Here is a 26,731-nt window from a genome sequence, read left to right on the forward strand (position 1 = left end):
GTGCCCTGCCTTGACTGCAAACCGGGAGAGGGGACCACGGGAACGCAGGCCTTGCCCCTGGGACCTGGCCACCCGAGCCCGGAATCTCCCGGCACTGGGAACACAGAACACGTGACCAGTGACATGCCTGTCACCAACGCATACGTGTCCCACCGTGCCCCTCCCCCGCAGGGGTGCACCAGGGGCGGGCTAGGGGGAAGGAGCACCTCCAAGGCCAGGCCCACGGCAGGGCGAGGACAGGTCCCGCCCCGGCCTCCTGGGCGCCCGGTGTCGGAGATCAGGGCACAGGATTAGGCTTTTGCTCCGCCTGGCCCTTCCCTGGGCACCCCTTTCCCCAGCTCCCCTGCCCCCATCAGGCCAGCCCGCAAGGCCCAGCTCAAATGCCACCTGGTCTGGGCAGCCGCCTTGGCTACGCCCCCCCACCCCCACCACTACCCCCACCCCCACCCCACGGTCCGGGGAGAGGCCCCTCTTCTAGAGGCCCGTTCAGTGAATACCTACCTAATGGGCTCCACTGGGGGCCAAACCCAGTGCAGGGCAGACGTAAAAGCAAGTCGGACACAGTCCGGCCGCCACAGGACTGTGGTCTGGGGGGCAGAGCCCGGAAGCAACTGATCCCACCATGAGTTAGTGGCTAAGCTTGGACCTTCTTCCTACTTCTAGCGGTGGTGGGACCACTATGGATTAGCACTCCCCAGGGCAGGGCCCTCTGAGGACTCACAGACCTTCCTGCGGGCGGCAGGTGCCCAAGAGACAGGCGCTGGCACTAATGGGGAGGCAGCAGCTGGCAGCTGTTAAGGGCTGTCCCCAGGGCGGGGATGAGCGTCACCCGGGTGCTCGCTCGCTTCTAGCCACGCCCCAACCCGAGGCTGTACTGACGCCCTTCCCAGGGTGCAGACGGGGGGGAGGGGGCAGGGCCCGGATTCAAACCCCGCGCTCTGCTCCGGGGCCCTGTCTGCGCTCACCGATGAGCGTGTCCACACGCCAGGCAGCACGCACGCACACATGTGTGCAAGCCCACGCGGTGGCAGTGGTGACTTAACCTCCAGCAGGTCCCCAGGCTCCCAGGGCCCTCCCTTGGCGGCGCAGACGTCACCCCGAGTTCACGAATGTTTGTTTTCAGGACGACACCCACTTCAAGGCCGTGACCGTCTCGCTCCGAGATGTGAAGGCTGGGGATGAACACTCCAGGAGGCGAGACGCCCGTGTGAAGCCAGATCAGAGCGGGTCCCTTGACCCCTGCCGCCGTGCTCGAAGCCCGTCCACCTTTCCTTCAAACACAGATGGTGGCTTCCATGGCGTGCCCGGCACGGTGGCTCTCTGAGCACATCTGCCTCTTCCACGGGGCCGCAAGCCGGACAAGGGCTGGGACCCAGGACCGCTGACATCATTGGCAGGGCCCGGTGCAAAACGGAAAACGCGGGCCTTTGCTACAAAGTTAAGTCGGTATCTCTGGACAGCGACGGCAGGACGACTGCGTGAATCGCAGCCCCGCGAAGCCGGCCCTGCTGAGACCGTGCCATTGCTGCTTGTCACCATAAGCAGCATCGGGGTTGGCACATAGTAGGAACTTGGTAAACACCTACGGGAGTGGTGAATGAGTGTAGGCATCGTCGGCCCCGTTTTTCAGATTAAAAAAAAAACTCCTAACTTAGCAAGACGAAATGGTTTGCCTGGACCTGGAAGGTGGCAGGGCCATGACCCGAACTTGGGGCTGTCTGACTGCAAACGGGCTCACGGTGGGTGCCGGGGGCGGGGGGGCGGGGGTGATGTCACCTGGCCTGGAATCCGAGCCCTACCGTTCGCCAGCCGGGTGTTCTAGACAAGTTACTTCACTGGCCTCGGGTTCCTCGTCTGTGAGACGGGAACCGTGCCCCCACCTCGCTGGGGGACTGGGGACAGAAAGGACCAGAAGCACAGCAGAGCACCTAGCATCTAGCAAGTACTCCGAAAGGGGCTCCTGTCTGGTGTCGCCCACTGTTCCCAAAGCCAGGGGTTTAGAGCTTCCCGTGTGCCCCTTAGCAAACGGCGGTGTGTTTGAAACCATGCCTGCCCGTGAATTTCTGAAGTTCTTCCCTCCATGCTGTGCCTGTGCCTTTGGTCAGCGCCCATAGCCTTCGCTCTGACGGCTGGCTCATCGCTTCCCTGCCCGGTGCAAGCTTCTGGGGCAGGGGGCACTTCTGTGCCTCTCAGGCCCCCACCATACTTAGCATCCAGTAGGCGCTAAATAAATATTTGCTGCCCAAGGAGTAGAAACTGTGTCCACACTCGCTGGTCCGGATGCCAGATTCACCTTACTGCCAAGAGCAGGCTTTCAGAAGAAACAGCGTAGATCCAGGCAGAGAGCAGCAACATGCCTGCTCCTCCCACGGAGACCGGGTCCCGATTTCTACCGTCATCGCCAGTGACCTTGGGCATTAGCCTCATGGTGGAAGCCGGCGACCTTAGCCAAGAAACCCCAAACCCCAACTCTGGGGCCAGGGAACCCAGGTGGGGCATGATAACACCTGCTCACCTCTCCATCCAGGGAGGAGACCTCTCTGCAAACTGTAGGGTGGGGTGCTGGGGTGTTGTAACCAAAATAGTGTGCAGGTTACCATTAACTTAGAAACCACTGCTGTCTCCTCCAATGCCCCCCTCAAGAACACATTCTTCCAGTTTCTCCTTGGTAGGGCTCTCTCCCCTCTGCCACGCCCTCCCCCCAGCCAGCTGGGCTCTGGGTTCAAGTTCTACACTCGGCCTGTTTCTGTGGCCCCCTTCCTTGAGCCCCTGCCCTGGGCCCCTTCTGCACACTTCCCGCATGGTACTCCCTCGACTGTTGGAGGCAGGCACTGCCGCTCTCCCCACGTCACAGGTGAGGAAACTGAGGCCGGAGCAAGGGCACACAGCTGAGGGAGGCTGAGCCAGAAGTCCTAGTCCTGCCGAAGGCCCCGGGTGTTCTGCTCTTTCCCCTCGGTGCCACCCCGGGTCACAGGGCAAGCGGCTCCCCCCCACACACACTCAGCCTCAGTTTCCTCCCTGGTTAAGGGGAGGGCTTAGCTGAGGCCATCGAGGGGCACTCTGCAAGTTGACAGTCCTCTGCCTCCGTCTGTCCCCTGGAATTATCTGGCGACACCATGGAGCTAAAACAACCCCTGGAAATCCCAGCGGCATTTTTTTCCCCACTGGAGAAACACAAAAATATCACACGAAGAATGAATCACTGACTGTGTCAGGGCAGGAAGAGGAAAGACAGGCCTGCGGAACGCCTGTCTGGAGGGCGGCCTCGATTTCTCTCCCGACGCCGGGGCCTCTACTCCGGCCTCCCTCGGTGTGCGGGGCCCTGGCCCCGGGACCCCTCCTCACGGGGGAGAACAGAAGCCAGAGAGAAGCCTCGGGTTCCCACCTGTAGGTGGAGATAACACACCCACCCTGAAGGGGTGCCGGGAGGGACCACGGAGGCATGCACGGATGCATTCATTCATTCATTCATTCATTCTTTCTTTCTTTCTTTCTTCCATTCCATTCGAGGCATGATGCTGGGCTGGGGGCTGCAGCCCGGTGGGCCGAACAGACCCGCCCCATCCTCACAAAGCCAACCAAATACCCACATGTGTGACTCAGGGCATTGGAGCAGATGGGGGAGGGCAGGGGGCTGACCTGGTCTGGGTCGGGGGCACCCCAGGGAAGCTGAGCTTTGACAGGTAAACTGGCCCGGTCCAGACCAGGAGAGGGTGGGCCTGGGGGAGAGAGCATTCCAGCACTGAGCACAGCTCGGCAGAGGCCAAGAGGTGCAAAGGGAGACGGGAGGGGAGGCAGAGGAAGGGGGAGGAGACCCCGTTCACCTATCAGGGCCCAGGTGAGCGCTCCGGGCACAGGGGACATGCCAACGGGCATCATTCGTGAAGACCACCAGCGACAAAGGGGGCTGCGCTCCTGGGCGGGGAGGGGACAGGAAAAGAGACCACAAAGCGAGTGAAGCGGGGGGGGGGGGGGGGCGCATCTGAGCACGTACTGTGTGCCAGGCACTTTCGTGCATTCTTGGGCCTGCAATGGAGGGGGGAGGGAGGTGCTGGCCATGACTCTGTCGGGGGCCCCTCCGTCTGTCCACACGGTCCTCTGCTGGCCAGAGCTGGGTGAGTGCACAGGCCACCCCAAGGAGCCGGGTGGACAGGGGAGGTTGAAAGATTGACAGCTGGGCCACAAAGGAGGCCGCCTCCCTCCCCTTCCCTTCCTTTCTCACCCCCTGGGAGAACAGGCACCCTGCGGGCCACCAAGTCCAGACTGGGCTGGGGCCCCTGTGTCCCGCCACGGCCCAGGTGGGCAGAGGCCCCCAGCACGGGGAAAGCGGGGGCCGTGGGGCCCAGGGGAAGTGCCGCCCCAGCCTGGCGGGGTTGGGGGCCAGTAGCCTCGGGACCAGGAGGAGTCGGGATTATCCGCGATTTACAGGTGAGGAACCAGGCATTTCTCATCTCAACTCGGCCCCGGGCCCACCCGGCTAGTCAGTGGCAGAGCTGGGACTCGGACCAGAGTGGCCTCCCGAGGGATGGGTGGGGGGATGGGGACGTTCCCAGCAGAGGAACAGCGGGGAGGCGGACGGCGGACGGACGCGGGGGGGCTGTTTCAGTGCCACAAATGCGTTTACCAAGGGAGAGGGAGCCGGAGGGCGGGCTCGGAGCTTGGGGTCCCGACAGTCGGGCTTGGGTCCCGGCTCGGCCACTTCTCAGCTGTGTGACCCTGGGCATGCTCCCGCACCTCTCTGAGCCCGGCCCGCCTCGACGTTTTTACGATACGATTCAAAGCAAACCCGCTGCATGCCAGATCCCGAGAACCATGATATACAGACAGGTGGCTGGAGCGTCACAGGACTCTCTTTGACCACCCTACCTAGGACAGGACCCACCGGCCAGCCTGGTGGGCCGGGACACAGGATGCCTGGAGGAAACCCGAGTCCTCAGCAAGCTCGGGGAGGCCCGGGGGAGGCTGATGTCACCACGTCCTCAGAGTGGGTGCCCAGCTCTGCACGGTAAAGGGCACCAACGCCCCTCCCAGGCTCAGGGACGGGCCTGCTGGCCCGCGGGGACCGCGCACGAGAATGTTCTCGGTAGCGCGGTGTAGAAGGGCAAAGCCCTGGGGACAGCCCAAGGGGACAGACGGGAAAATGCACTGCGGTGTGCCCAACACTGGAACACAGCCACGCCGGACGTCACGGGGCATTTTAGCAACCCAGGGCTGAGGGAGAAATTCAGGTCCCCAGATCAAACTCGGCATGGTCCACTTTCCGAGACTAAACACAGCTGGAGAGGAACAGGCGCTCTGGAAGGAGGCATGTGGCCGTGACCGGGCACAGAAGGGAGCGAACATAACGCTTGGGTCCTGCGGGGGCAGGGGGCGAGGGAGGGCCCCCGGGGCCAATGTTCCAGCCCTCGCGTTGGGTGGCGGGTTTGGGAATGTTTATTATGTCCTTAGGAGACAAACGAGTAAAAAAAGAGGGTTTGGCACGGATCACAGTGGGAGAGCACCAGGGGAGGAGCCAACCTCATTCCCTGGCCCGCAGTCCAGGCAATAAAATGTCAAATCAACGTGCGGGGCGCCGGGGTGGCTCAGTCGGTCAAGCGTCGGCTTTTGGATCCGGCTCAGGTGATGATCTCACAGACCGTGAGTTCGAGCCCCCCGTCGGGCTCTGTGCTGATGGCACAGAACCTGCTTAGGATTCTCTCTTCCTCTCTCTGCCCCTCCCTGGCCGTCTCTCTCAAAATAAATAAGTACACTTAAAAAGCACCGTTTTAAAATATAAAATCAATGCTAAAAAACATGAACAAAAAAAAAAAAGATTATGCCCCCTCCTCCATCAACTGTAAATAGTCCCAACCCCCAGGCACTGGGGAGCCAACCCCCCCGGGCGTGACGGGCGGGGGCGGCTGCAGGGGGCTGGCCTGGCAGAGTTCTCCAGAAGGGCTGCCTGTGCTCCGGTCTACCTCCCAGGCTCTTGGCGTGGCGCTGGGGTTTTCCCACGCCCCTAAGGATCTGTCTCCACGTGGATTTCCAGCCTCCTCCCGGTGAGTGTCCTGTCCCCTTGAGTACTCCCTGGTCATAAACTCTCTGTGCCTTGGCTTCCTCGCCTGCACACGGGGGACACCGGTCATGACCCCTCCTCCCGTGTAACTCCACAATCTGACCTGCCCTGGTGGACCCACCTGACATGACACAGGCACAGGACCCCAACGCCACCTTGCACCTGCCTGGACCGGTCACCCGCCTCCAGGAGGTCCGGTGTCCCCCTCTGTAAGTGGGCGCCCTGCCTCTCCCCGCTGCGGGTCACGGGGAAATGAGGGAGACGGAGGTCGAGTCATGCGTGAGGTGCCCCCGCGAGGCGCCAGGTGCTCTCAGCCGTGCCCTTGACCCTGACCCCCGATGATGGCGCTCTCCCACCCAAGGAGGATGAGAGCACCACGTGACTTGCTCAGGCGTTGCTGTCACTAACAGCGGCCCCAGCGTGGAACCCAGATTCAAAACAGACCGAGCCAGGGGCGCCTGGGGGGGCGGGCTCAGGTCACGATCTCGCGGTTCGTGGGTTCGAGCCCCGCGTCGGGCTCTGCGCTGACAGCTTGGAGCCTGGAGCCCGCTGCGGATTCTGTGTCCCCCTCGCTCCCTGCCCCTCCCCCACTCACACTCTCTCTTTCTCTCTCAAAAATAAATAAACGTTAAAAACCCCGACTGAGCCAAGTAACCGGGGTGTGATGCACCTGGGCACGTTCACCCTGGGGTGAGGCACCTACATCGAGGATGCTCTATGTGGTGGGGAAGAGTCAGAGCCTCTACCAATTCAGGACCCTGGAGAATCGAGGGACCTCTCGGACCCAAGGCGTCCCCTTCTGTCTACTGAGGGTAGTGTGGACTAGAAAGAGAAGCGCACAGACTGTCGTAAGGTGGCTGGGCCGGGGTGCCTGGAGTGCGGCCCTGCGCCCCACTGGGGAGCCGGCTAGAAACACAGGATCTCGGAACCCGCACCTTCATACCGGCTTTTCGGGGGATTCTGACACCCGCTCACGCAGGAGAACCACTGGGCTGGTCAGAGGTCAGGAGATGGTTTCTGGAAAGGGCCTAAGGCACCTGTCCTCTGAGCCGCTTGGTCTTCATTGTAAGGACTCAGCCCGGCCATCGTCGCCCTGTACCCCATCCCGAGCACATGGGTGAGGCTGTGTTCCAATGAAACTTTATTAACAAAACCAGGCAGCCCGGGGCCGCTGAGCCCCTGCGTCACAGCCTCGATACCCACCAGCCTCCGGGCACCTCCCGGGAGCTGGCTGGAGACACGGGCCCCTGGGCCACCCCGCCTGCCAACCGGGCCTGGCACCTGCAAGTTCAAGAGGCCCTGGGCCACAGCACACGCTGGGGAGCAGGCAGCGGCCTCTCCAGGAGGCCCCCGGGCCCTGCCGCTTGCTTCCTTCCTTCCTTCCTTCCTTCCTTCCTTCCTTCCTTCCTTCCTTCCTTCCTTCCTTCCTTCGGGGTCTGATGAGCAGGGACTGGGGGGGCGGGGGAGCTGGGGGAGGGGCCGCCAAGCCGGTTCTAACAAACCTCAGCACCGACTCGCGGCTAATCTACAGCAGCTGCTGTTGCAACCAGAGACTTGTCAGCTGTGATTAAGCGAAGTTGCCTTCAGGCCAATCAAGTTCAAAATTATGCAAATAGGACCATAAAGGAGACCACAGGGAGGGTGCGTGCGCGCTGGCTCCCTCACTCGACCTGGCGCTCTGAACCCCACCCCCCCACCACCACCGCTGGTCTGGGGTGGGGGGGGGCCCTCGCCCGAGTCACCCCTGGACCCGCTCCGCTTCTGGGGGTTAACGAGCCGGCCGCCCACGCTCCGCATAGTTGGCACCGAAGCCGCCGGAGCGGGAGGTGAGCCAGCAGCCGGCAGGAGCCCAGCCAGGCCCTGACGCCCCTCGGAAGAGCATCTCTGCCACCCCCGCTTGGCCGGTCTGGCCCCACGGGAGCCCCGATTCTGGCCTCACCGGGGGCCCTCCACACCTAGGAGGGCTCCCTGGTGGCGGTGTCCCGACAGCCGGGGGAAACAGGACACTCCCAAAGCTGGCAGGAAGCGGCTCCCAGCCATCTTCCCCGAGAGCTTACGAAACGCTGCTCACCCCTGCGACCCAGACCTGGACAGCCTCCTCCGACTCATCTCCATTCGCGGGGCCCCTGGCACCCCCATGTGCGCCCCGCAGCCATCCCCAGCCCCATGGTCCCCCCTCCCCTGGGCTTTGCGGCCTCCCTCTGCCAGCCCCTCCCGTGACGGACCTCCCAGGAGGAGTGAGGGGTCGGCCACCAGACCCCCGTGAGGGGTGGAAGGCACAGGGGTTCCGCGACAGAGGGAAGGCCCTCCCGCCCCTTTCAGACACACTCCCCGAGTCCCCATCCTGTCCAGGGGAACAGCAGTATCACACAGTCTTAGGTGACCAGGAGAGAAGCTAGCTCTTAGGCCTGAGGTCACCATGGTCCGCTCTGTCAGGGGTGGGGTCAAGAGCGGGCTTCTGGAATCACAGGGAACTGCTCTGAGCACCACCCCCCCCTCCCCGCTCAGGGAAGACCAGTGCCTCAGGCCTACGCAGCCCTCCCCCCGGCCCTGGAGGCCCATCCAGGTTCACCCCGGCAGCGACAGGGCAGAGTCTGGCCCCCGGAGGGTGAACCTCCTTCCCACAAGGCCTCCGCGGGCTGAACCCTGCCCAGCAAGGCCGGCTCCCTGCTTTTCAAGACGGAACATTGCTCATAACGGCGAGAAACTCGCTCGGTTTTATAGCCTAGGTTGACATCGAGGTAAACAGTGTTATGGAGGTCTAATTAGCGTGCCGCTTGGGGGAGCGTGGGCTCAAAGATTTCTGGGGAACGGAGAGGTCCCATCCGAAAGCATTCATGAAAGAGCTCCGCCAGCAGGAAGCCCGGCCAGGGCTGGGCCGGGGAGGGCAGAATTCCACGAGGCGGCAGGTGCCGGGCCCGAGCCTGGCAGAGGGTGGCCAGAGAGAGGACAGGGGTGCGGGCTGGCCTGAGGGAGGGCGCACGGCTGCCCTGGGACCCCTTAGCCTGTCTGCGCCTCCCCCTTCCCTGCGAAGGAGGGTGCTAATCCTGGCTCGCGGGGGTGGGGTGAGGATTAAATGAGATCATACACGTGAACCCAGGACAGTGCCAGGTGGTCAGTCGGTGGCCAGGAAACAGGGCTCCCCTTCTCTGCCCATCCTTCGTGGAGGTTTGCTTAGAGCAGTTACGTGTTCTCCTAGGTGAGGTGGTCGCACGTGACCCTGAGAAGCGCTCCAAGGGGGATGATTAGCCTCAGGTGGACACGAGAGGCCTCCCAGGGGCTGTCATTTCGGGGGGGGGGGGGTCACATAGCTTATTAGAAGCAGACCTGGGACTGGAACCCAGGTTTCTAGATTCTTGGCCCGGGGCTCCCTCCACAGTGTCCAACTGGCCACACCTGCCACAATGCACCCATCTCCGGCACGGCAGACGGAGGGGGCGTCTACACTTGGGGCTCACACGGCTGTCTGTGCCGCGGCATCCCCTCCCCGCGCCCCACGGTCAGTCGGGGGGCCCCTCCTTGGACAAGAGCCCAGGGGATCCAGGCTGTGGAGGCAGAACCCAAGCAAGAGTTAGCCTGTATGTAACCACTGGCCTTCTGTACAGGGGAAACGGGAAAAAGAGACTATTTCTTGAGCACCTACTACGTATCCAGCCTTGGGACAGCATTTGACAAAGGCCGCCTCCTTTAATCTTGAAAAAGGAGGCGGGGCTTCTGCTCCCAGTTTGCAGATGAGAAAACTGAGATGTTGTGTCACCTGCCCAAGGTCACGGGGGCGGGGGGGGGGGGGGGGCGCTGAGCTGCTGGCATCCAGCCTGTCTGGTTTCCAAGTCAAGGTTCTTTCTGGGCCTCTGGCTGTTGGCCTTGGGCAATGGGGAGGAAGTGGAGGGGAGGGAGGGAGCTGCCGCTTTCCTGAAATGAAACCGCAGAGAAATTCCCCCTCTCCCGAGGCCTGGGGGAAAGCAGAGGAGAGACCATTTTTGGAATCAGCTGGTCCCATTTCCCACCGGATGCTGGAGTCCCGGCCCTCCGCCCACACTCAGGACTTCCCGGCAGATCTGGCCCCTGACTGAACTCCTTCATCCACAGAACTCAGCTCACCACGGCCCCCGGGGGGCCATTCTCCTGGGGGACAATCAGACTGGGAAGCTGGGAGAATCTGTGCTCCCGGCCCTCCCCTCTGTGCTGCTCTGGCCTCACACTGAACGGGCTACTTTGTTTTACGTTTGTTTATTTTTGAGAGAGACAGAGTGTGAGCGGGGGAGGGGCAGAGAGAGAGAGAGGGACACAGAATCTGACACAGGCTCCAGGCTCCGAGCTGTCAGCACAGAGCCCCACGCGGGGCTCGAACTCACGGACCGTGAGATCATGACCTGAGCCGAAGTCGGACGCTCAACCGACAGAGCCACCCAGGCGCCCCGGAACAAGCCTCTTTTAAAACAGTCAGCATTTGGCTCAAGCTGTGAAAAATGAATCCACGTTTGGTGTGTAAGGGGGTGTAGGCTAGGCCACGCCTGGGAAAGCAAGGGGTGGTGGGTGGGAGGCCCCCTGGGTGTCCCGGACCTAGCTCCTGGCCTCAGGGATGGGGGGACGGGGAACATCCAGGTACTGGGGAGACAGATCTGGTTCCAGTGCCCTCACCTCCGCTACTAGACATGGGACCGTGAGCACGTCGCTCCATTCAAACCCCCAGTTTCGTTCCTGCCTCCCTCCCGTCCATCTCGCGGGCAGGAAACTTTCAGTGAGCACCTAGTAGGTGCCACTCCTGACTCCAGCCCTGAGGATGCAGAACTGAACTAGACAGACACCTGTCCTTGGCACGTGGATGCCTCCGTCTGGAGCGGAGAGGGGGGCTCTGCATGCCTCCCCACCTGGAGTCTGGCACAGGAGGGGGCGAGCTCAGGGCGCCCACCTTGGCGACGCCCACGCCTGAGGCCCCTGCGGACTGACGGCCCCCCGGTGGAGGCCGGGGCCAGGGCCGGTGCCCCTCTGAGACCCTGGTTGCCCAGCCCTGCACTGGGCACGGAGCGGAAGGCGGCAGGCGGTGGGGGGACGGGCGGCGAGGAGGCAAGAGGCCCCGGCCCCGGCCTCGGACAGTCCACAAATAAACTGCTCATCCCCCTTCCCAACTGAGAGAGACAGAAAATAGCTTTCACACTATATTTTCTGATTTTTTTTTCCCACTTCACTGCTTCTAAATCGATCCAGAACAGATTGTCCAATTGTTTGAATTTCAGGAGAAAAGTCTCCTAATCTTTCCTCGGTCCTGCCCAGAATTCTGCCGCGCCCTAGCCCTCTCCTGGCGATCTGGCTGGAGGCGGGGGCTCCCCCGGGGCTGGGGGGGGGGGGTCTGTGCTCTCTGGTGGCGCTCATGCCCAGGACTCCCCGGAAACGTCCTGTCCCTGGAAGAGAAGGCTTTGCTCCTCCGGGAAGGACCGGACTTGAGGGGCTCTGCCCGCAGTGGGGCCACTCAGGAGCCCGAAAGCCTGGGTAGAGCTGGAAGCCGCCACCCGCCTTCCTCTCCCCTGCCCGTCAGGAAAAGTACCCTGGGTGCTGGGCTGAGCCACAACCTAAGCAACCGTGAAGGGCCGGCATTATCCCTGTTGAGCCAGCAGCAGGGCAAACACTCCTTAACTTGCCAGAGTCAGGCCACTGCCTTGGAGGCCAGGCCACTGCCGAATGCTACTGCCTTTCCACCAATGCCACGGTCAGCCACGCCCAGGCGCGGAAAGCTTGCAAACTCCTTTTCCTGGGCTCCATATGCGTCGTCCCTTCTGCCTCGATGTCCCTCTACCCCTTGCCCCTTGACCCGGTCATCCCATACTCTGCCTCCTGGGATGCCACCTCCTCCGGGAAGACCTCCTTGCTGCTCCGCCCCCTTTCTCCAGGCAGCATGCTCCTCCAACCGCTGTCCTCACCGACACTTGCTCAGTCCCTCATGCAGGACCCCGACCCGGGGCGGAACAGGCAACGGTGCCCAGATGGCGAGCTCCAGGCACAGCTTCCGGAGTGAATAACCGGGCAACGTGTACCTGAACAAACGGCTTGCGCGCTCCTGTCTGACACCCAGCCCCTTCCAAGGAGGCCACAGATGACAGTGCAAACCAGGTTCTAGATAGTGAAGGTGCCACTGCCCTTGACCTCGAGGTCCAGATGATGCTGGGCAAAGCCAATGCAGCCCCTCCCAGACCTCACCTCCTCCCCAGGATCTCGCTACCCTGCATCTGTCCCCCCAAAGAGAAGGAGCTGGGTGATGGTGACAGACCAGCGGAAACACGTGAAGGGCTTGTTTCCGGAGCACTCTGCCTGGCCCCTCAGGGCCCCCACCCGCGTGGGAGGCAACCCTCCCAACCCCGGGACGGGCAGGCCTGGCTCAGGCAGGCTCTGCCCTCCCGCCTGCCCCTTCCCCGACCCCGTGCTTCGGGCCTCCTGGGGAGGGACTCGGGCGGCTCACAGGCTGGTGCTCCAGATCTCTGCCTGCAACGTGCCACCCTCTTGCAAAGCCTCCCGTGCAACCTGTCCCCCACCGTATGGAGTCCAAACACCTCCTCCGACTTCCCGCGCAGCTTCCCAGATTACAAACTACGCTCAGACACGCTGCCTCTGTGCATCGCCACCCCCCCCCAGAGGAAGCGAGCGCCCCTCCCGAATCACGCAGGACGAGACAGAGGTTCAGAGGCGCGCCCGACGGGAGGCGGCCACGGTCGGAACTCGACTCCGTCCGGCTCAGAACCAAACTGCCGGGGGCACCAAGCGGCCTGGGCCCCCAGACTTGGGCCACCACCCCTGGTCCCGTGGAACGGGGACAACAGACGTTTGCCCGGGAGATGGCTACAAAGCCCGTTCTATCTCATGGCTCGCGGCCCTCAAAAGGAAGCCCCCTCCCCACTGCCCTGATCCTTGGCCTGTGATGCTTCCTGAGAGCTGTTGTTCCTTCCTCCCTCTGTCCGTCCGTCCCTCCATCCATCCACCCACTCACCCGTCCATCCCCCTGCCGGCCCGCCCCTCCACCTTGTCCGTCCTGTCCGGGCACACCTGGGCTAGGAGCTGTGTACAGAGCTAAATCGGGAGAGACGTGGTCTCCATCCTTCGAGGACAGAGAGAAACTCCACTGCTCTGTGCCTCCCGGATGCTTCGGTGATTAAACACGACAGTGGTGACAACGACGGTACTATCTCCTGAGCACTTACTAGGGGTCAGGCTCAACGCCAAGCACGCTCCTTGCATTTACTCATTTACCTCTTGAAAGAACCTTGTGAGGTGGCCGCTGTCCCCATTTTCTAGACGAGGGCGCTGAGGCCCAGAGAGGTGACGTAACTGGGGTTTGAGCCCCGACGGTCCCTCCAGAGTTCTGGGGCCGTAAACAATGGTTGTCACTGTAACTGGCCCAGGAGCCCACAGTGTCCGGATTCTTACCTGGAACCCTCAAAAGCACCCCTGTAACTTATCACTACCAACGTTATCCACCTTCTTTCGCAAAGGAGGAAACTGAGGCCAGGAGTGAAACAAACAGCCAGGCACTGGGGCTGGGCTGTGAACGCAGGAGGGGGGACCGGGGCCGGCCCCCGTGCTGCCGGGCTCTGTGGTCTAATGGCTCCCTCGATACAGTCAACAACCACCGCCACGGAGTCCCCCGCTCTGGAGGTTCAGGGACGATCAGGTGCGGTCCCTGCCTGGCTGCTTCAGGAAGGGCCGGAGCGATACAAACGGCAACAGTGACCTTCCCGCCCCTTGTGATAAAGCGAGAAAGCAGAGAGCTGGAGGGCTCGCGAGCGCACGCTCGTGCACACGAAGCACCTTCTGCAAATCCTATCTGGTTCTCGCCGTAACCCGTTTCGCAGACGAGGAAACAGAGGCCCAGGGGCCACGGCACTCGCCCCGGGTCACGGAGTTCGGAACAAGCAGAGGAGAAACTTGTCCAGGGTGGAGGATCTGTGCCAGGAGCCTCCCCCCCCCGGCTCTGCCCGTTGCCCTGACAACGGGCCTCAGCTCAGAGGCTGGGCCCACTCCCCGGAGGACTTGGGGTCCCAGGGATTCGATTCCAGGAAGCCATCCCCAGACGATGCCACATTCCCGCCCTGCTCCCTGAAAAAGTGAAACAACAAAGACCTCGGGAACAAGCTGGACCCCCGCTGAGCTGAAGGCCGGGCCTCTGGGGCTCAGTGGTGATGCCCGGCTTCCTGCAAATGGGCAGAGGGGGGCCCTCCCCCATTTTCTGGAGGTAGAGACTGAGGCTCGGAGCCCGCAGATCTTGCCAGGACCCACGTCCTGAAGCCCAGCCTGAGCGACAGCCCAGGAGGAGCAGGGCTCAGAGGGAAAGAGAGGAAACTTTCTAGACTTTGGGATTAGTGTCTGTGGTTCCCATTGAATTTTCAGAAGTTCCGTACAACAGCTTATACTTGTTCCTCTACCTTCCTCCCCCCAGCCCGAGCCCACGGGATCCAGAACCTTGAGTTTCAGAGCCCTGTCTGCCTATGACCCTGGACGCCTCGATTCCCCTCTGGGCTCTGTTCTCCTTAGAGAAAGGGAGACCCAGAGTTGGCCTTGGGGTTTCCTGCGGCTGCTGGAAGATACTGGATATGAAAGGGCTTCGTAATAAAGGAACCTGCAAATGTTAAAATCAGAAGATGCCACTGGGAGCCCAAGCCAATGTGAGACCCGCTTCGGGATCTTCCTCAGGCTCCTCCTCTGTCCTGAAATGCCCCCTGCCCTGCCTCTGCCTGGCACACTCCTACTCACCCTTCAAGACCCAAGCCAAAAGTCACCTCCTCCAGGGAGCCCTCCCTGCCCCGTCAGGCAGGGTGGGTGGGACCTTGCAGATGCCTGCTTTATTCTATTCTGCACCACCCCCCGCCCCCGCCCCCACCACAAACACACTGCAAAACCCACCCGGGCAGGGTCCTGGTCTGATCGTCTCTTGCCTCCCGGGCCTGGCACCGTGTCTGGACACGGGGTAGGTGCCCCGGAAATGTGGAAGGAAAGCAAAAGCTCAAGGCATTTTCTGTTCGTCTACAAATCCAGCTGCACGCCCAAGATTCTCCCCGCAGAGGAAAAAGGAGCCCGAAGCGAAAGCAAATCACCATCGTTTCCTTAACCAGCTCAGGGAGCCGCGGAGGAAATTCTCACACTGGATTATGGGAGGGATTTTGCCTTTATTTTTAATTTGTGCCAATATCTAAGAAAGTGGCACTTTATTCTCAGCCCATCAGGCACCGAGGAGCTTCGAATCTGGTGCAGGAGGCAAACTTTCCCGGCCCAATTTCCCGACGCACGGCTCTTCTCTGAGGCTTGCTTGCCAGCGAGGAATAATCAGATTATGTAGCTGGGTTTTAAAAGATCACGGTTTGTCTCATTTTCCAGGGAAGTGTGAACTAAAAAAAAAAAAAAAAAAAAAAAAAAATTTTTTTTTTCCCTCCCGGGGCTCTGTTAAGAGCTTCCAGAACTTAATTCAGTGTTAAATGGGTGTAATTTGGGAAACTCATGCATTATTTCTTAATTTCTCGAGGCGAGTCTGCACACATCTGCTGAGGTACGTGTGCGTGCGGACAGATGGGTGGTAATCGGAGTGCACGCCCCGGTCGGGGGAGGGGAGGGGAGGGGGCAGGCGGTCGAAAACCCGCGAAGTAAACGCTCCATTCATGGTTGACGTCTGGAAATCTGGGATGGGAGGCATGAGCATTGCATCTCGGCTCCTGCTTTTCGCCTGGATGGCTGGGGGGTGGGGGGTGGGGGGTTGAAGCCTTTTACCGGAGTGAAATTCACCATCTAAGGGTGGAGGGCAGGTGGGGGGTCTGAAGCCTTTTACTGGAGTGAAATTCACCATCAAAGGGTGTGCGCAGCCCCCTCCGGGTCCCCCCCATCCCACGCAGCCTCGGGGCATCCCAGGCAGGGTGGGGGAGAGCCTCTGAAAAACACCTACCAAGTCTCCATCTTATCCCTGAACACCCCCGGCCTTCTAGGATGCTCGTTCACCGTGACCTCGAGCCTGTCACAGGCCAGCTCGGGCCTCAGTGTCCCCATCTGTATCTGGATAGGCAGACAAGTTTCCAGGTCCCTCTCGGGACCCACAGCAGCAGCCTCTGGGGCTTCCCTCTAACCGAGCACATATGCCGGGGTCCCCATCTTTGTCTGACCCCCCAACTTCAGGCTATGGAGAGTGGGGGCTTCCACACCCAAGACCCTACTGGGATGTCTCCCCCAGCTCCCCCGCCAACCCTCATGTCCCGCATTGCTGAATGGGAAGACAGGCTCACCGGGCGAGTGAGTCACCAGTGAGTGGCCAAGTCAGGAGGACCAGAGAAGGCTCTCCAAAAAATTTCTGACCTGGTCACGGCCAAGGGGAAAAGGAGGGAGGGGCTTGTCACAGGTGGGCCTAGCTGATACGGGAGGGGGGTACATTAACAGGGTCTGGGGTGTCAAAACAGCCACAGTCCCAGCCAGCGAATGATCTGTTTAGACGCTCAGTCATCAAACAATCTGAGCCCTGGTTCATCTCTGGCAGGGACTCCCTGGGGACAGGTCTGAGGCCTTGGGATCTCCTCCATTTCCCCGGGGGGGGGGGTGCGGTCACACACAGACAAGGGGTCAAGGAATGTGCGTGCTGGAGGCAGGGAGTCAGGAAGGAAAAAGAGAGGCGGAGGAGACGGCTCTGTGCAGGGTGAGACCAAACAGGGCTGGGAGCACCTGCTGTCCCCTGGAGGGCGCAGCCCAGGCCTCTGGTCACCCTCCTCGCTTTCGCTGGCTCCAGATGTTCAGGATACCACCCTACAGAAGAGCGTGTAGGAAATAAGGCCCTCCTGTTCTTAGAGGTCGACTGCTGTTTTGGTGAATTCTAGAAAGGGCCGCTGGGCTGGGAAAAGGCACTTCTTGAGGGAGCTGGGGCCGGGGCTCTCAGTTCATCCTAGGATCAGTGCGGATCTGTTGTGTGACTCAGCTGGGGAGACGCAAGCCAGCAGAGGCTGGGTTAATAGAGGCAGAGCATTCTCAAGACGGGAGGTGATACCTATCACTGGAGCGTGAGACGGGCCGCTCTCTGGACCAGTCCAGAGCAGAGCAAACAAAAGGAGGTGAGACCCCAGAGACCCGCACGGCATCTGGGGAGCCGCAGGACAGCCACGAGACAGGAGCTGGGCTCCAGGCAGCGCAGTGTCGTGGTTAGAAGCGTGATCCCGGCGGGGTCACCTGTCACTGCTGTTCTGTCGTATGACAGCATCCATAATCGCCGGGGCCGGTGCTTGCCCAGCACAGCACCCGGCGCCTAGTAGGCTTCCTGGCTTTTGCTACCAAATGCTGTCCTGCTGTGGGGAGGTGCCACCTTGTGCCCCTGTCACCGAAGCCGCGGATCGTAGGCAGGCAGCTGAAGCGGCCAGGTCTGGTGTCCCCGGCTCCCTCCCTCTCCCAGAAGCCAAGGGCCTGCGGCCGGAGGCACTGCTCTCCCACAGCGTGCCCGGAAGCGGGAGGGCTGTCGAGGGTCTGGCCGATTGATTGTCCCAGAGGGCTGGACACCAGACCCGTCTCATCTTCCCCACCTGCCCTTCCCTCTGCCCGCCCCGACCTTGGGCGCCCGCCCGCGGGCCACCTAACCATCGTCCCCTCCTTGCTGCCCCACCCCTGCTTCTGAACCCTCGCCCGGGCCGGGGCTGGGGACGTCCAGCTCCCCGGCACCAGGCCTGCTCGGGCTGCACCATCTGCCAAGCGTCTCTCTAGTCCTGCAGCATCCCCCCCCTCCTCCCCCTGCCTGATCTGCATCTTCAACCCGTAGAGGGTCTCTGCCCAGAACACCTTCTGCTCCTCCCGTCTGGCTGATTCGGGCTTGCCTTCTGGAAGGCTCCCCGCCCCCCTGCACCCCTCCTCGGGCCACCCCCTCCCCTGGGGGGTTGCTCCTCCCCACCTGCGCCCCCGCACCTCGGCTTCCCCCAGGCAGGGCTCCAACCCCACTGGGTCGTCCGGGGGCTGTTTTTCCTCAAAAGCTGCCAAGGGCAGAGGTGGGGGGGGGGGCTTGTTGGGTTGTGTGCGTGAAGTGAAGGAATGAATGGACGGATGGAGAGCAGGTCCGGGGAGTGGCTCTCGGCATCTCCCTGGAGCAGGCGCCCCCTCCCCTCCTTCTCCCCCCTCCCCCCCTGCAGAAGTCTGAGCAGCCCTGGCCGTGCCCCCACCCGGGAGAGGGGGTGTGGGGCACACGCACACCGCAGATGATGCTGGCACACGCACACACACACACGCACAGCTCCAAGCCAGACTGCTTCTCCTGACCTCCCCGCAAGCCCAGTACCTTCCAGACGCCTGACACGGAGGAACTCGGCGTGACAGCCACGTTAAAGAACCTGGCAGGACCCCCGACCTGGGGCTTTCACCTTGAGCCCCGAGGTACAGGGGCCACCTGGCTACAGGGAACTTTCTGGCCACCTCTTGCCCCGCACTCACCCCCCACTCAGGACAGGCAAACAGCCTCCCTGGAGGGATGGATTCTCTGCAGGGAGGTGTCCTGCCCCGAGCAGTCACAGATTCAGGGTTGGGGGGGACCCTCCGATTCTGGACAACCGTGACCAGCGTGGGGACTGGCCTGAGCTGGTCCCAGGGGCCCCGGGGTTATTCTGATTCTGGTTTTGAAAGCCATTTCCAACCATTTCCCGAAGACTCTGCCCGTCGGTGAAAATGTCCCGACGTCCCGCTGGCCCACATGCTTCCTGGTCACATTCAGACCACCGGGCAGGTGAAGAAAGCAGGGCTGACGGAGGAATCCCCCTCGGCCTGGCTCTGAGTGGGGCCTAACTTGCTGGTTCAACAGTCTTTCTATCAAGGCCCAGAATGAGATTCACAGGACACCAGTGACTGAAGATATCTTAGACACACCGGGGTCAGGGTCCTCGATCTACAGACTAGGGCACTGAGGCCCAGAGAGGGGCAGCTAGCTGCCTGGGGTCACACAGCCAACAGCACCCGATCAGAACTTCCAGGGCCTTCTCGGCGCGACCTCACAGAGGTGGCATTGGCTGCCAAGCCACTTTACAGATGGGGAAACAGAGGTTCTCAGGGGTCAAGCACCTTGCTCAAGGTCACCCAGCCAGGGAAGCCAGGGCCAGATAGAGGCCACCCGCCGTGATTCCTGGCGAAAGGCACTCTCTGCTCCTCCCATCCAGGTCCCGGGTTCCTTGGGCAGGAGCCGTCACTAAGCCAAGGGATCAGAGAGGCCGAGAGAGGCAGAGTAGACACAAAGAGGCATACAGACACATTCCCACGGCAGATTATGTAACTCCCCTTCCCTGGCCCCATCGCCCCAGGGGTGCGGCCCTGAACCCGCTGCGCGCACACAGACCCCACCGGCCCGGGCCCACCAGCCGACGCCGGCTCTCTCCAAAGAGAGGACAGTTGGAGGCGCCAGGACGCGCTGGCATGTCTTCCTCCTTTCTTTTTTCCTCCGCCGGGCTAACCAATACTAATACTAATAATGATAACAATAATTAGAATAAATATAACCTGAAGACGCTTGGGGTCTCGTTACCATGGCAACCGCTGGCGTTAATGAGCTGCCGAGGCCGCCGCCGGGCCACCCCGCCCCGGGCGCGGGATCAATATTGATTCGGCCCCGGGAAGCAGCGGCGGCGGCGGCGGCTCCACTGGGGCCACGCGGCAGGCGGGGAGCCCGGGGCGCGCTCTTGGAGGGGTCTTCCCGGTGGCCCGCGCCGCCCGGCTGGGGCCCCCGGAACCGGCCGGGGCCCCAGCGTGCCTCCGGAACTCTGTCCGGCGCGCACGGGGCTCCCGGCTCGCTGCGCTCCCGGACTCGGTCCTCGGACGCCGGTCCCCACCTCGGACGCGCGTTCCGGTCCCAACTGCCGCGTACCGGCACGACGCGCTCCGGACCGCTCCTCGGAGCCGGGGCCGGGTCCTCTGCAAAGGCTCGGCGACCCCGACCTTGAGCGGCCCCGGCGCGGACCCCAACGCCGGGGCGCCGGCGACCCCACACGGCTCCCGCCCCCGGACTCTCCGCCGGGCGGCCCCGGCCCCTTTTCCAAAGCGCGCCGGATCCCCCCCTTCTTCCCCCCGAGCCACCGAACGCTCCTCTCCCAGCGCGCCCAGCCCTCCCCGGCCCCGGCGCCCGCACCCCCTTTCTCCCGGGGAGCCCGGGCGCCGAAGACCCCGCCCCCCCCCACGCGCCCGAACCCTCCCCCGCCAGGAGCCCCGCCCCCGGCCCCCCTCCGCGAGGCGCTCGGACCCCCGCCCGGCGCGCCCCTCCCCCGCCCGGCCCGCCCGGGGCGCCGCTCACCTCGTGCCCGCCGCCCGCTCGCTCCTCGCTCCGCCGCCGGGAGCCGGCACCCCGCGGGGCTGAGCCGCCTGCCGGGGGCGCGGGGCCGCCCACGCCCCCCGCCGCCACGGCCGCCGCCGCAACAGTTGTCCCGGCCCCGGGCGGGGGCCGCGGGGACCCGGGGGCTGGGGGGGGTGGGGTGGGGGGGAGGCTCCGAGGCGCACGGGGCGCCGGGGCTCGGGCCGGGACTCCGGCTGGCGCTCCGGCCGCCCGCCGCCTGCCCCGCCGGCTCCCGCGGCTACTGGGCGGCCCGCGTCGGCCCCGCGCCCCGCGCCGCGCCCGCCGCCGCCGCCGCCGCCGCCGCCGCCGCCGCGCTCATGCTCGCCGGCCCCGCGCCCGCCGCCGCCACTTCACTCTTTGCCGCTCGCCGCTCGCGCCGCGCCCTCTGCTGCCCCCTGTCCGCGCTCGCGGCTCCCCGCCGGCCGGCCCTCTCCCCGCGCCGCGCTCCCCCTCTCCCCGCGCCGGCGTGCGCCCCGCCCGCCCCGCGCCGCTCGCTCTTTCTCTCGCTCTCCCGCTTTCTCTCCCTCTTTCTTCCTCCCTCCCGATCTCCCCTCCCCCCTCCCTCCCTTCCTCCCTCTCGCTCTCCTCCTCCTCCTCCTCCTCCTCCTTCTCTCGGTTTCTTTCCCAGTCTCCTTCTCCCTTCCCTGGGCGGCTCGCTCCTTCTTCCATCCCTCTTTCTCTCCTTCCTCCTTCCTTCCTTGCCACTTTTCCCTCCCCTTTTTCCTCCGCGCTCCCTCCTTCCTTTTCCCTCTGCTTCTCTCCCACCGGGGGCTCGGATTCCCGTCTTCCCGGCCCCCCCACGCTCCCCGCCGCCTTCCAGGTGCGCCCCGTCCCTTCTGCCCCGAGGACTCAGTCCTGGCGGCCTTCCTGCCACAGGAGCACCCCCCTCCCCGCCCCGCCGGGGCCGGGCCTTGTCTCCCCAGACCCTTCTCCGTCCAGGGAGACATTCTTTCTGGCCAGGCCCTCCCTGCACCAGGTGGTCAAGGGCAGGGTCGGGCTCGGGGAGGAAGTCGTTCACATCAGACAAGATGCTCAGTTCGGTTTCCAGCGGGAAAAGACCCCGACTTCCCTGACCCCCTGACCTCTGCTGGGGCTCCCCTCTCCTGTGCTGGGTCCTCCCCAACAGCCCCTGTTTCCTATTGGCCCCCCATTTCGCCCTTCACCTGCAGGACGCGGCTGTGCTGTGTGGTGGCCTTGAGCCAGGGAGCCAACTCAGTAAGCCGTTTCCCCACCTTCTGTGAGGGGCCCAGTGACCTCCAGTGGTAGGGACCGTGGGGGGACATTACAGGGCCCCCACAGGAGGAGTGGTGATGAGGACGGCTATCAGCTGCTCATTCGGGGAGGGAGAATAAGCCTGAGAGCCGTGGAGGGCAACTCAGTGCCCCCCCCCAGTGCAAACTCCCCGGGTCTCTCCCACCTTTGGATCTTCGCGTTTATAGATGACTGAACTTCACCAGAAACTAGGCCGAGCCCTTCGTACACCACAGCACCGCGTGGCATCCTCCCCGTGTTACAGATGAGGCGGCTGGGGCTCAGAGAGGTTAGGGCACCTGCCCCGAGCCACCCAGCCGGCAAGAGGCAAACCGGGCCTCCAGCCCAGATCCCCCTGCCTTCCAGTCACGGGCTCTCCACCTGAGACGGTTTTCCTCCCTAAAGAGGTCACGGCAGCACCTCCCTCATGGCATATTGTGGGGATAAATGAGACAGGGCACGTGTGATGCCCTTCACCTGCACCTGCAGACCCTCGGGGTAGTGGGGGGGGGGCGTGATCATCCCATGTTGTGCATCATCCCATGCACAAGACAGGTTGAGGAGCAGGCCAGAGTGCTCATGGGTGTTCAGGTTGACAGGGGACTGTCCTCCGTGGGCAGAGGCTGTGTCCTGGGGTTCACTGAGACCTTATAGAGTGGGGTGTGTGCATGTGTGTGTGCGTGTGTGCGTGTCTCCCGGGGTGAGGGATCTGTGGATGTGTGGGGCCTTCAGGAGGTTGCAAAGCCTCGTTATTCAGAACCCCCTCCCCCATCAGGTCGCCGAGCGGGGCTCTGGGCCCGTCCCGTGTCTGGTGTGCGACTCGCGGAGCTGGGACCAGCTCAGTGCCCTAGGGAGGCTCACCGTCCAGTCGGGTGATGACTCAGGATGTTAAACCTCCATCAGCCCCGGTTTTCTACCCGCTGGAGCACAATCCCATCCTGGCATCCAGGGCCCAGCCCGCCTTCCCAGCCTCCCCCACGACTGGGCGCCCTGAGCTCCAGCCACCTCAAGGCCGCTAGGGGCTGGGGTTTCCCAAGCCGGCCTCTGGGGGGACTCCTCAAGCCTCCACTACCCCCTGGGCTCCAGGGCCTGAACCTTCTCCTTCTCCGACCTTGGACAAAGCCAGGTTGCCTCCCTGAGCCTCCGTTTCCTCGTCTGCAAAATGGGGGTGATTTTATCCACCTCAAAGGGTCAACGAAGAATTAAATGAGCGACTGTGTCATAAAAGAAGTGAGCACCTGGCACTTAGCTGGTGCTTGATCTGCATCAGTGTCCCTTCTGTTCTTCCAGGAAGTCCCCAGTGGGCAGGAGAAAGCATGGGCTTTGGCACTGGTCAGACTTGGGCTTGAGTCTCGGCTTGGCTGTTCACCAGCCGTGTGATAGAGGGCGAGTTCGTTCACTTCTCCAACTCCCGTGTACTGGTTTCCGACGGCTGCCGTAACAGGGACCCCAGACTTGGTGGCTCAGAACGACACATATTTATTGCCTTGTAGTTCTGGGGGCCAGAAAGCCCAAAAGCAGTGTCCCTGGGCGTCCACGGGGCTGCCCCCCCCACGAGACTCTGCTCCTGCTCCCGGTGGCTGCCAGCAGCCTGGGCTCGTGGCCGTGTCACTCCCTTCAAGGCCAGCACCTGCTCATCTGTCTGTGCTCCTCCTCACGTGGCCGGCTCCTCCGGGCGCGTCAGAGGGCCCCCTCGGAAGGTCCCCGGTGATCGCACTTGGGGTCCTCCGGTAATCCAGGGTAATCCCCCGTCTCAGGGCCCTTCTTTAATTATATCTTCAAGGCTCCTTTTTTTTTTTTTTTTTTCTTTCTTTCTTGCCAGATCAGGGAAGATCCCCAGGTTCAAGGGGCTGGGGCACAAGAAGGTATCTCTGGGGTTGGGGGTGGGGGTGCAAAGCATCCTCGGGCTTCGGAGCTCCAACCAGCCGGCGGTGCTCCTGCAGCAGGCGGAGGTGGAGGGGGGGCTCCGAGGGCCTCTGGGGGCCGGGTGAGCCGAGCCCAGACCCTGGTATCTGTGCACCCAGGCCACAGATACTCGTGTCTCCTCTGGGGGCCCGGCTGGGGGAGGGACAGGTGGGGGGGGGGTGATGTGTGTGCAGGTAATGACACAGACCGCCGTGGGAAATGTCACCCCCGTTTCTGAGCCTACTGTGTGTCGAGCTCCACATCCCCTGTCGCCTTTAATACCAACCCTATTTACTATTTCTCTGCCTTCGGGAGGCCTGTTCCCCCGCAAACGCTGCTGCTCACCGGGGCGGGCAGGCGGGAGGACTGGAGATGACTCACGCTCTCTCTCCCCGTGAAGAGCAGCCTTTTCAAAGGGCTGGCTGGGGAGGGAGCTAAATTTAAAGCCAGGCCTCCCGACAAGATCACCTGCCACATCAGAATCACTGCCGTTTAATTAGAAGTTGGGGGCACGAGGCCTTCAGCAGAGGTCCGTGAGGGAAGCCCCCTTTGGGAGGCCGAGCCCCTGGGCTGGGCAGGGGGAGGGGTGCCCGCGTGCGCACCCCCCAGCTGCTCCCCCCCTTCCCGGCCTCTGAACCACCTGAGCAGACTCTCAAGTCCCTCCTCCCTCTTCAAGATCTTAGGGTTCTGACCCCGAGTCCCTGTTCCCCCAGTTCAAGACAAGGCCCCGGGGCTCAGAGACATTGGAAACCTCACCCCCAGAGTCACCCATGGAGGATGTGGCCAAGCCTGGATTTGAACCACTGGCCTGGCTCGGGGCTTGTATTCTGGGCCATCTGGCCACTGGGTCCCTCCTGTGGGGAGGACGGGGGTGGTGGGCAGGCCACTCACCTCTTGCTGGCTGTTGCCTTCTCAGTCCAAAGAGGCTGCCCCAACTCTGGATAAAGCACTTTGAAGGGCCCTGGAGGGCATCACGTCCACCCGCCTCGTTCACGGAGGACACGAGCCCCGGGAGAGTGGGAGGAGCTGGCCGGCAGCCGGGCCTCTGGGCCTCCCAGCCCCGCCCCCTCTGACGCATGAGGCCAGTTAGGTCACGGCCACCCTGGGACCTCGCTGCTTACGCTCTCCCAACTGGCCACGGCAGTCACGTGTTGCAGAAAAGCCATAGCTTCCCTGTGGTGGCAGGGCCGCGGGGTCGGTGGGACGGCCCAGCGATGGGGGACCGGGGCCCCGAGTTTGCACCCGGCGGCCCGGGCCAGGCTCTCGGCCTGTTTGCTCACCTGGAAGACGTGGTGAGTCTTGACCTGCTCAGAGCCAGGCACATAGTAGGTGCTCAGGGTGTGAAAGCCACTGCTGTGGCCGACTCCCATTCTGAGGATCTGGGAGACCGGATGCGGTGAGCTGGTCGCCGATCGCCGGGTCCAGAAAGGCTGTTCCGTGGGCCAGCCGGGCCACGGCGACACCAGCATGTGCCGTGTCCTGCAGGCCGTGAGCGGGGCCATAAACTCACCAGGGGGCCTCCGCGGAGTCTCCCGCTCCTCCCTGCTCCCGCCTGCCTGCCTCCTGGCCACAAGGTGTGAACACAGCTTCTATTCTGGCCCTGGCAGGAAGCCCGGCAGGGCCACTCAGAGCCGAGAAGAGACCGGGTTTCTGTCTGCATCCAAAGTGCACGTGGCAGGCCCATTTCTAAAATGTTCCCACCACCTCCTACCCCCCCCCCCCCCGCCCTGGCGTTACGCTGACATGACATTACGTGCCCAAAGGGGTTTTCTAGATACAATGGAGGTTACTGATCAGTTGACCTCAAGGAGCTGATCCTGTGCCTGAGCTGATCGCAGGAGCCCTTCCAAAGCTGGTGTCAGAAGAGGAAGTCGGAGATGCAAGTGGGCGGAGGGTCCACATGAGGGGGGCTCATGCTGAGATGGGGGGGTGGGTCTCAGGGAAAGGAGGTGAGAGCAGCCCCCAACCCAACCAAAGGAAAAGGATCTCCGTGCTGGGCCACCAGGAACCGCATTCGCCAATCCTGAAGGAGCCCCGGAAAAAAGTCTCCCAGAACTTCCTCTCGAGGGCCCGTCTGGGCTGATACCTTGATTTCTTTTTTTTTTTTCTTTAAAGTTTAGTTATTGGGGCGCCTGGGTGGCTCCGTCGGTTAAGCGTCCGACTTCGGCTCAGGCCATGGTCTCGCGGTTCGTGAGTTCAAGCCCCGCGTCGGGCTCTGTGCCGACAGCTCAGAGCCTGGAGCCCGTTTCGGATTCTGTGTCTCCCTCTCTCTCTGTCCCTCCCTTGCTCGCACTCTGTGTCTCTCCCAAAAATAAATAAAACATTAAAGTGTATTTTGAGAGAGAGAGGGGCAGGAGGGGCAGAGAGAGAAGGAAAAAGAGAATCCCAAGCAGGCTGCCCGATATGGGGCTCGATCTCACGAACCATGAGATCAAGACCTGAGCTGAAACCAAGAGTCAGACACCTAACTGACTGAGCCCCCCAGGCACCCCTGGGCTGATACCTCGATTTCTGCCTTGTGAGACCCCAAGCAGAGGACTCGCTGAGCCCACGCGGCCTTCTGACCTGCAGAGCTCTGAGGTAATAAACAGGCGCTGCATTTATTAAGCGCTAATAGAAAAACCAATACACTCAGCCACGACTTGGTGCCAATTACTTACTTAATTTTTATGGGGCGAGGATGCTTACAGCCCATGCCTCCCGCTGCACACCCCCAGGGTGGTCTTTGTGCAGCCCAGCCCTGACCTAGCCCACCCCTCTGCCTGCGGCCCTTCTGTGGTTTCCTCGGGCACCGTGGGTATTAAGTCCCGGCAAGCCTGTGAGATTGGAGCCGACCGATGTCCTCAGTCACTATGACAGTCTCGCAGGTGAGGGACTCGGGAGGGTCACACCGTGACTCCAGTTCTCGGGAGCGGCAGGAGCTGGGGAAGCAGGGCCCTGGCCGTGAACCCTGGCCCCCTGAGAGCCAGCTGGTGGCCACGGGCAAGTTCACCTCCGGAGGCAGGAGGAGCGGGACGGGGGGGGGGGGGGGGGGGGGGGGGGGGGGGGGGGGGGAGGGGGCCGGCTCTCAGGAAGCACCGCGCAGGCCCACACGGGAGGCAGAGAGGCCGCGCTGGGGACAGTGAGAGACCTCCAGCCAGGCCTCGGATGCCCGGCCAGCCTGTCCCCCGACCCCGGCACGCATCTGACTGATAGGACCTCCGTTCCCGTGTCCGTCC

General features: G+C 62.8%; 1 protein-coding gene and 1 long non-coding RNA gene across 7 annotated transcripts in view; both read right to left on the bottom strand.

Moving 5' to 3' along the window:
• Positions 1–26,731, bottom strand: part of SHISAL1 (shisa like 1) — a 130,587-nt gene that overhangs the window by 53,725 nt on the left and 50,131 nt on the right. The window contains exon 1 of one of the 5 annotated variants that reach the window (XM_023257581.2): positions 24,405–24,538. The exons of 1 other annotated variant lie outside the window; for it this stretch is intronic. Coding sequence is in view for 1 of the 4 variants with exons in the window: in XM_045062496.1 (XP_044918431.1) it covers positions 19,532–19,559 (28 nt within the window). In the remaining 3 variants the exon portion in view is untranslated. Of the gene's footprint in view, positions 1–501; positions 1,327–19,531; positions 19,837–20,318; positions 20,375–24,404; positions 24,539–26,731 lie in introns of those variants that run through there. 3 more of the 5 variants (XM_023257584.2, XM_045062496.1, XM_023257585.2) reach the window with 3 other exon arrangements.
• LOC123386767 lies at positions 15,187–17,851 on the bottom strand. Of its 2 annotated transcripts, XR_006601182.1 has the most exons (3): positions 16,309–17,849; positions 15,975–16,081; positions 15,187–15,426 (listed from the first exon to the last, which is right to left on the bottom strand). It is a non-coding gene; the product is annotated as an uncharacterized LOC123386767 (long non-coding RNA). The 2 variants fall into 2 exon arrangements; XR_006601181.1 differs by having other exon boundaries at positions 15,975–17,851.

Source organism: Felis catus, chromosome B4 (genome assembly GCF_018350175.1).
Source record: "Felis catus isolate Fca126 chromosome B4, F.catus_Fca126_mat1.0, whole genome shotgun sequence".
In the NCBI taxonomy this organism is placed as follows: Eukaryota; Metazoa; Chordata; class Mammalia; order Carnivora; family Felidae; genus Felis; species Felis catus.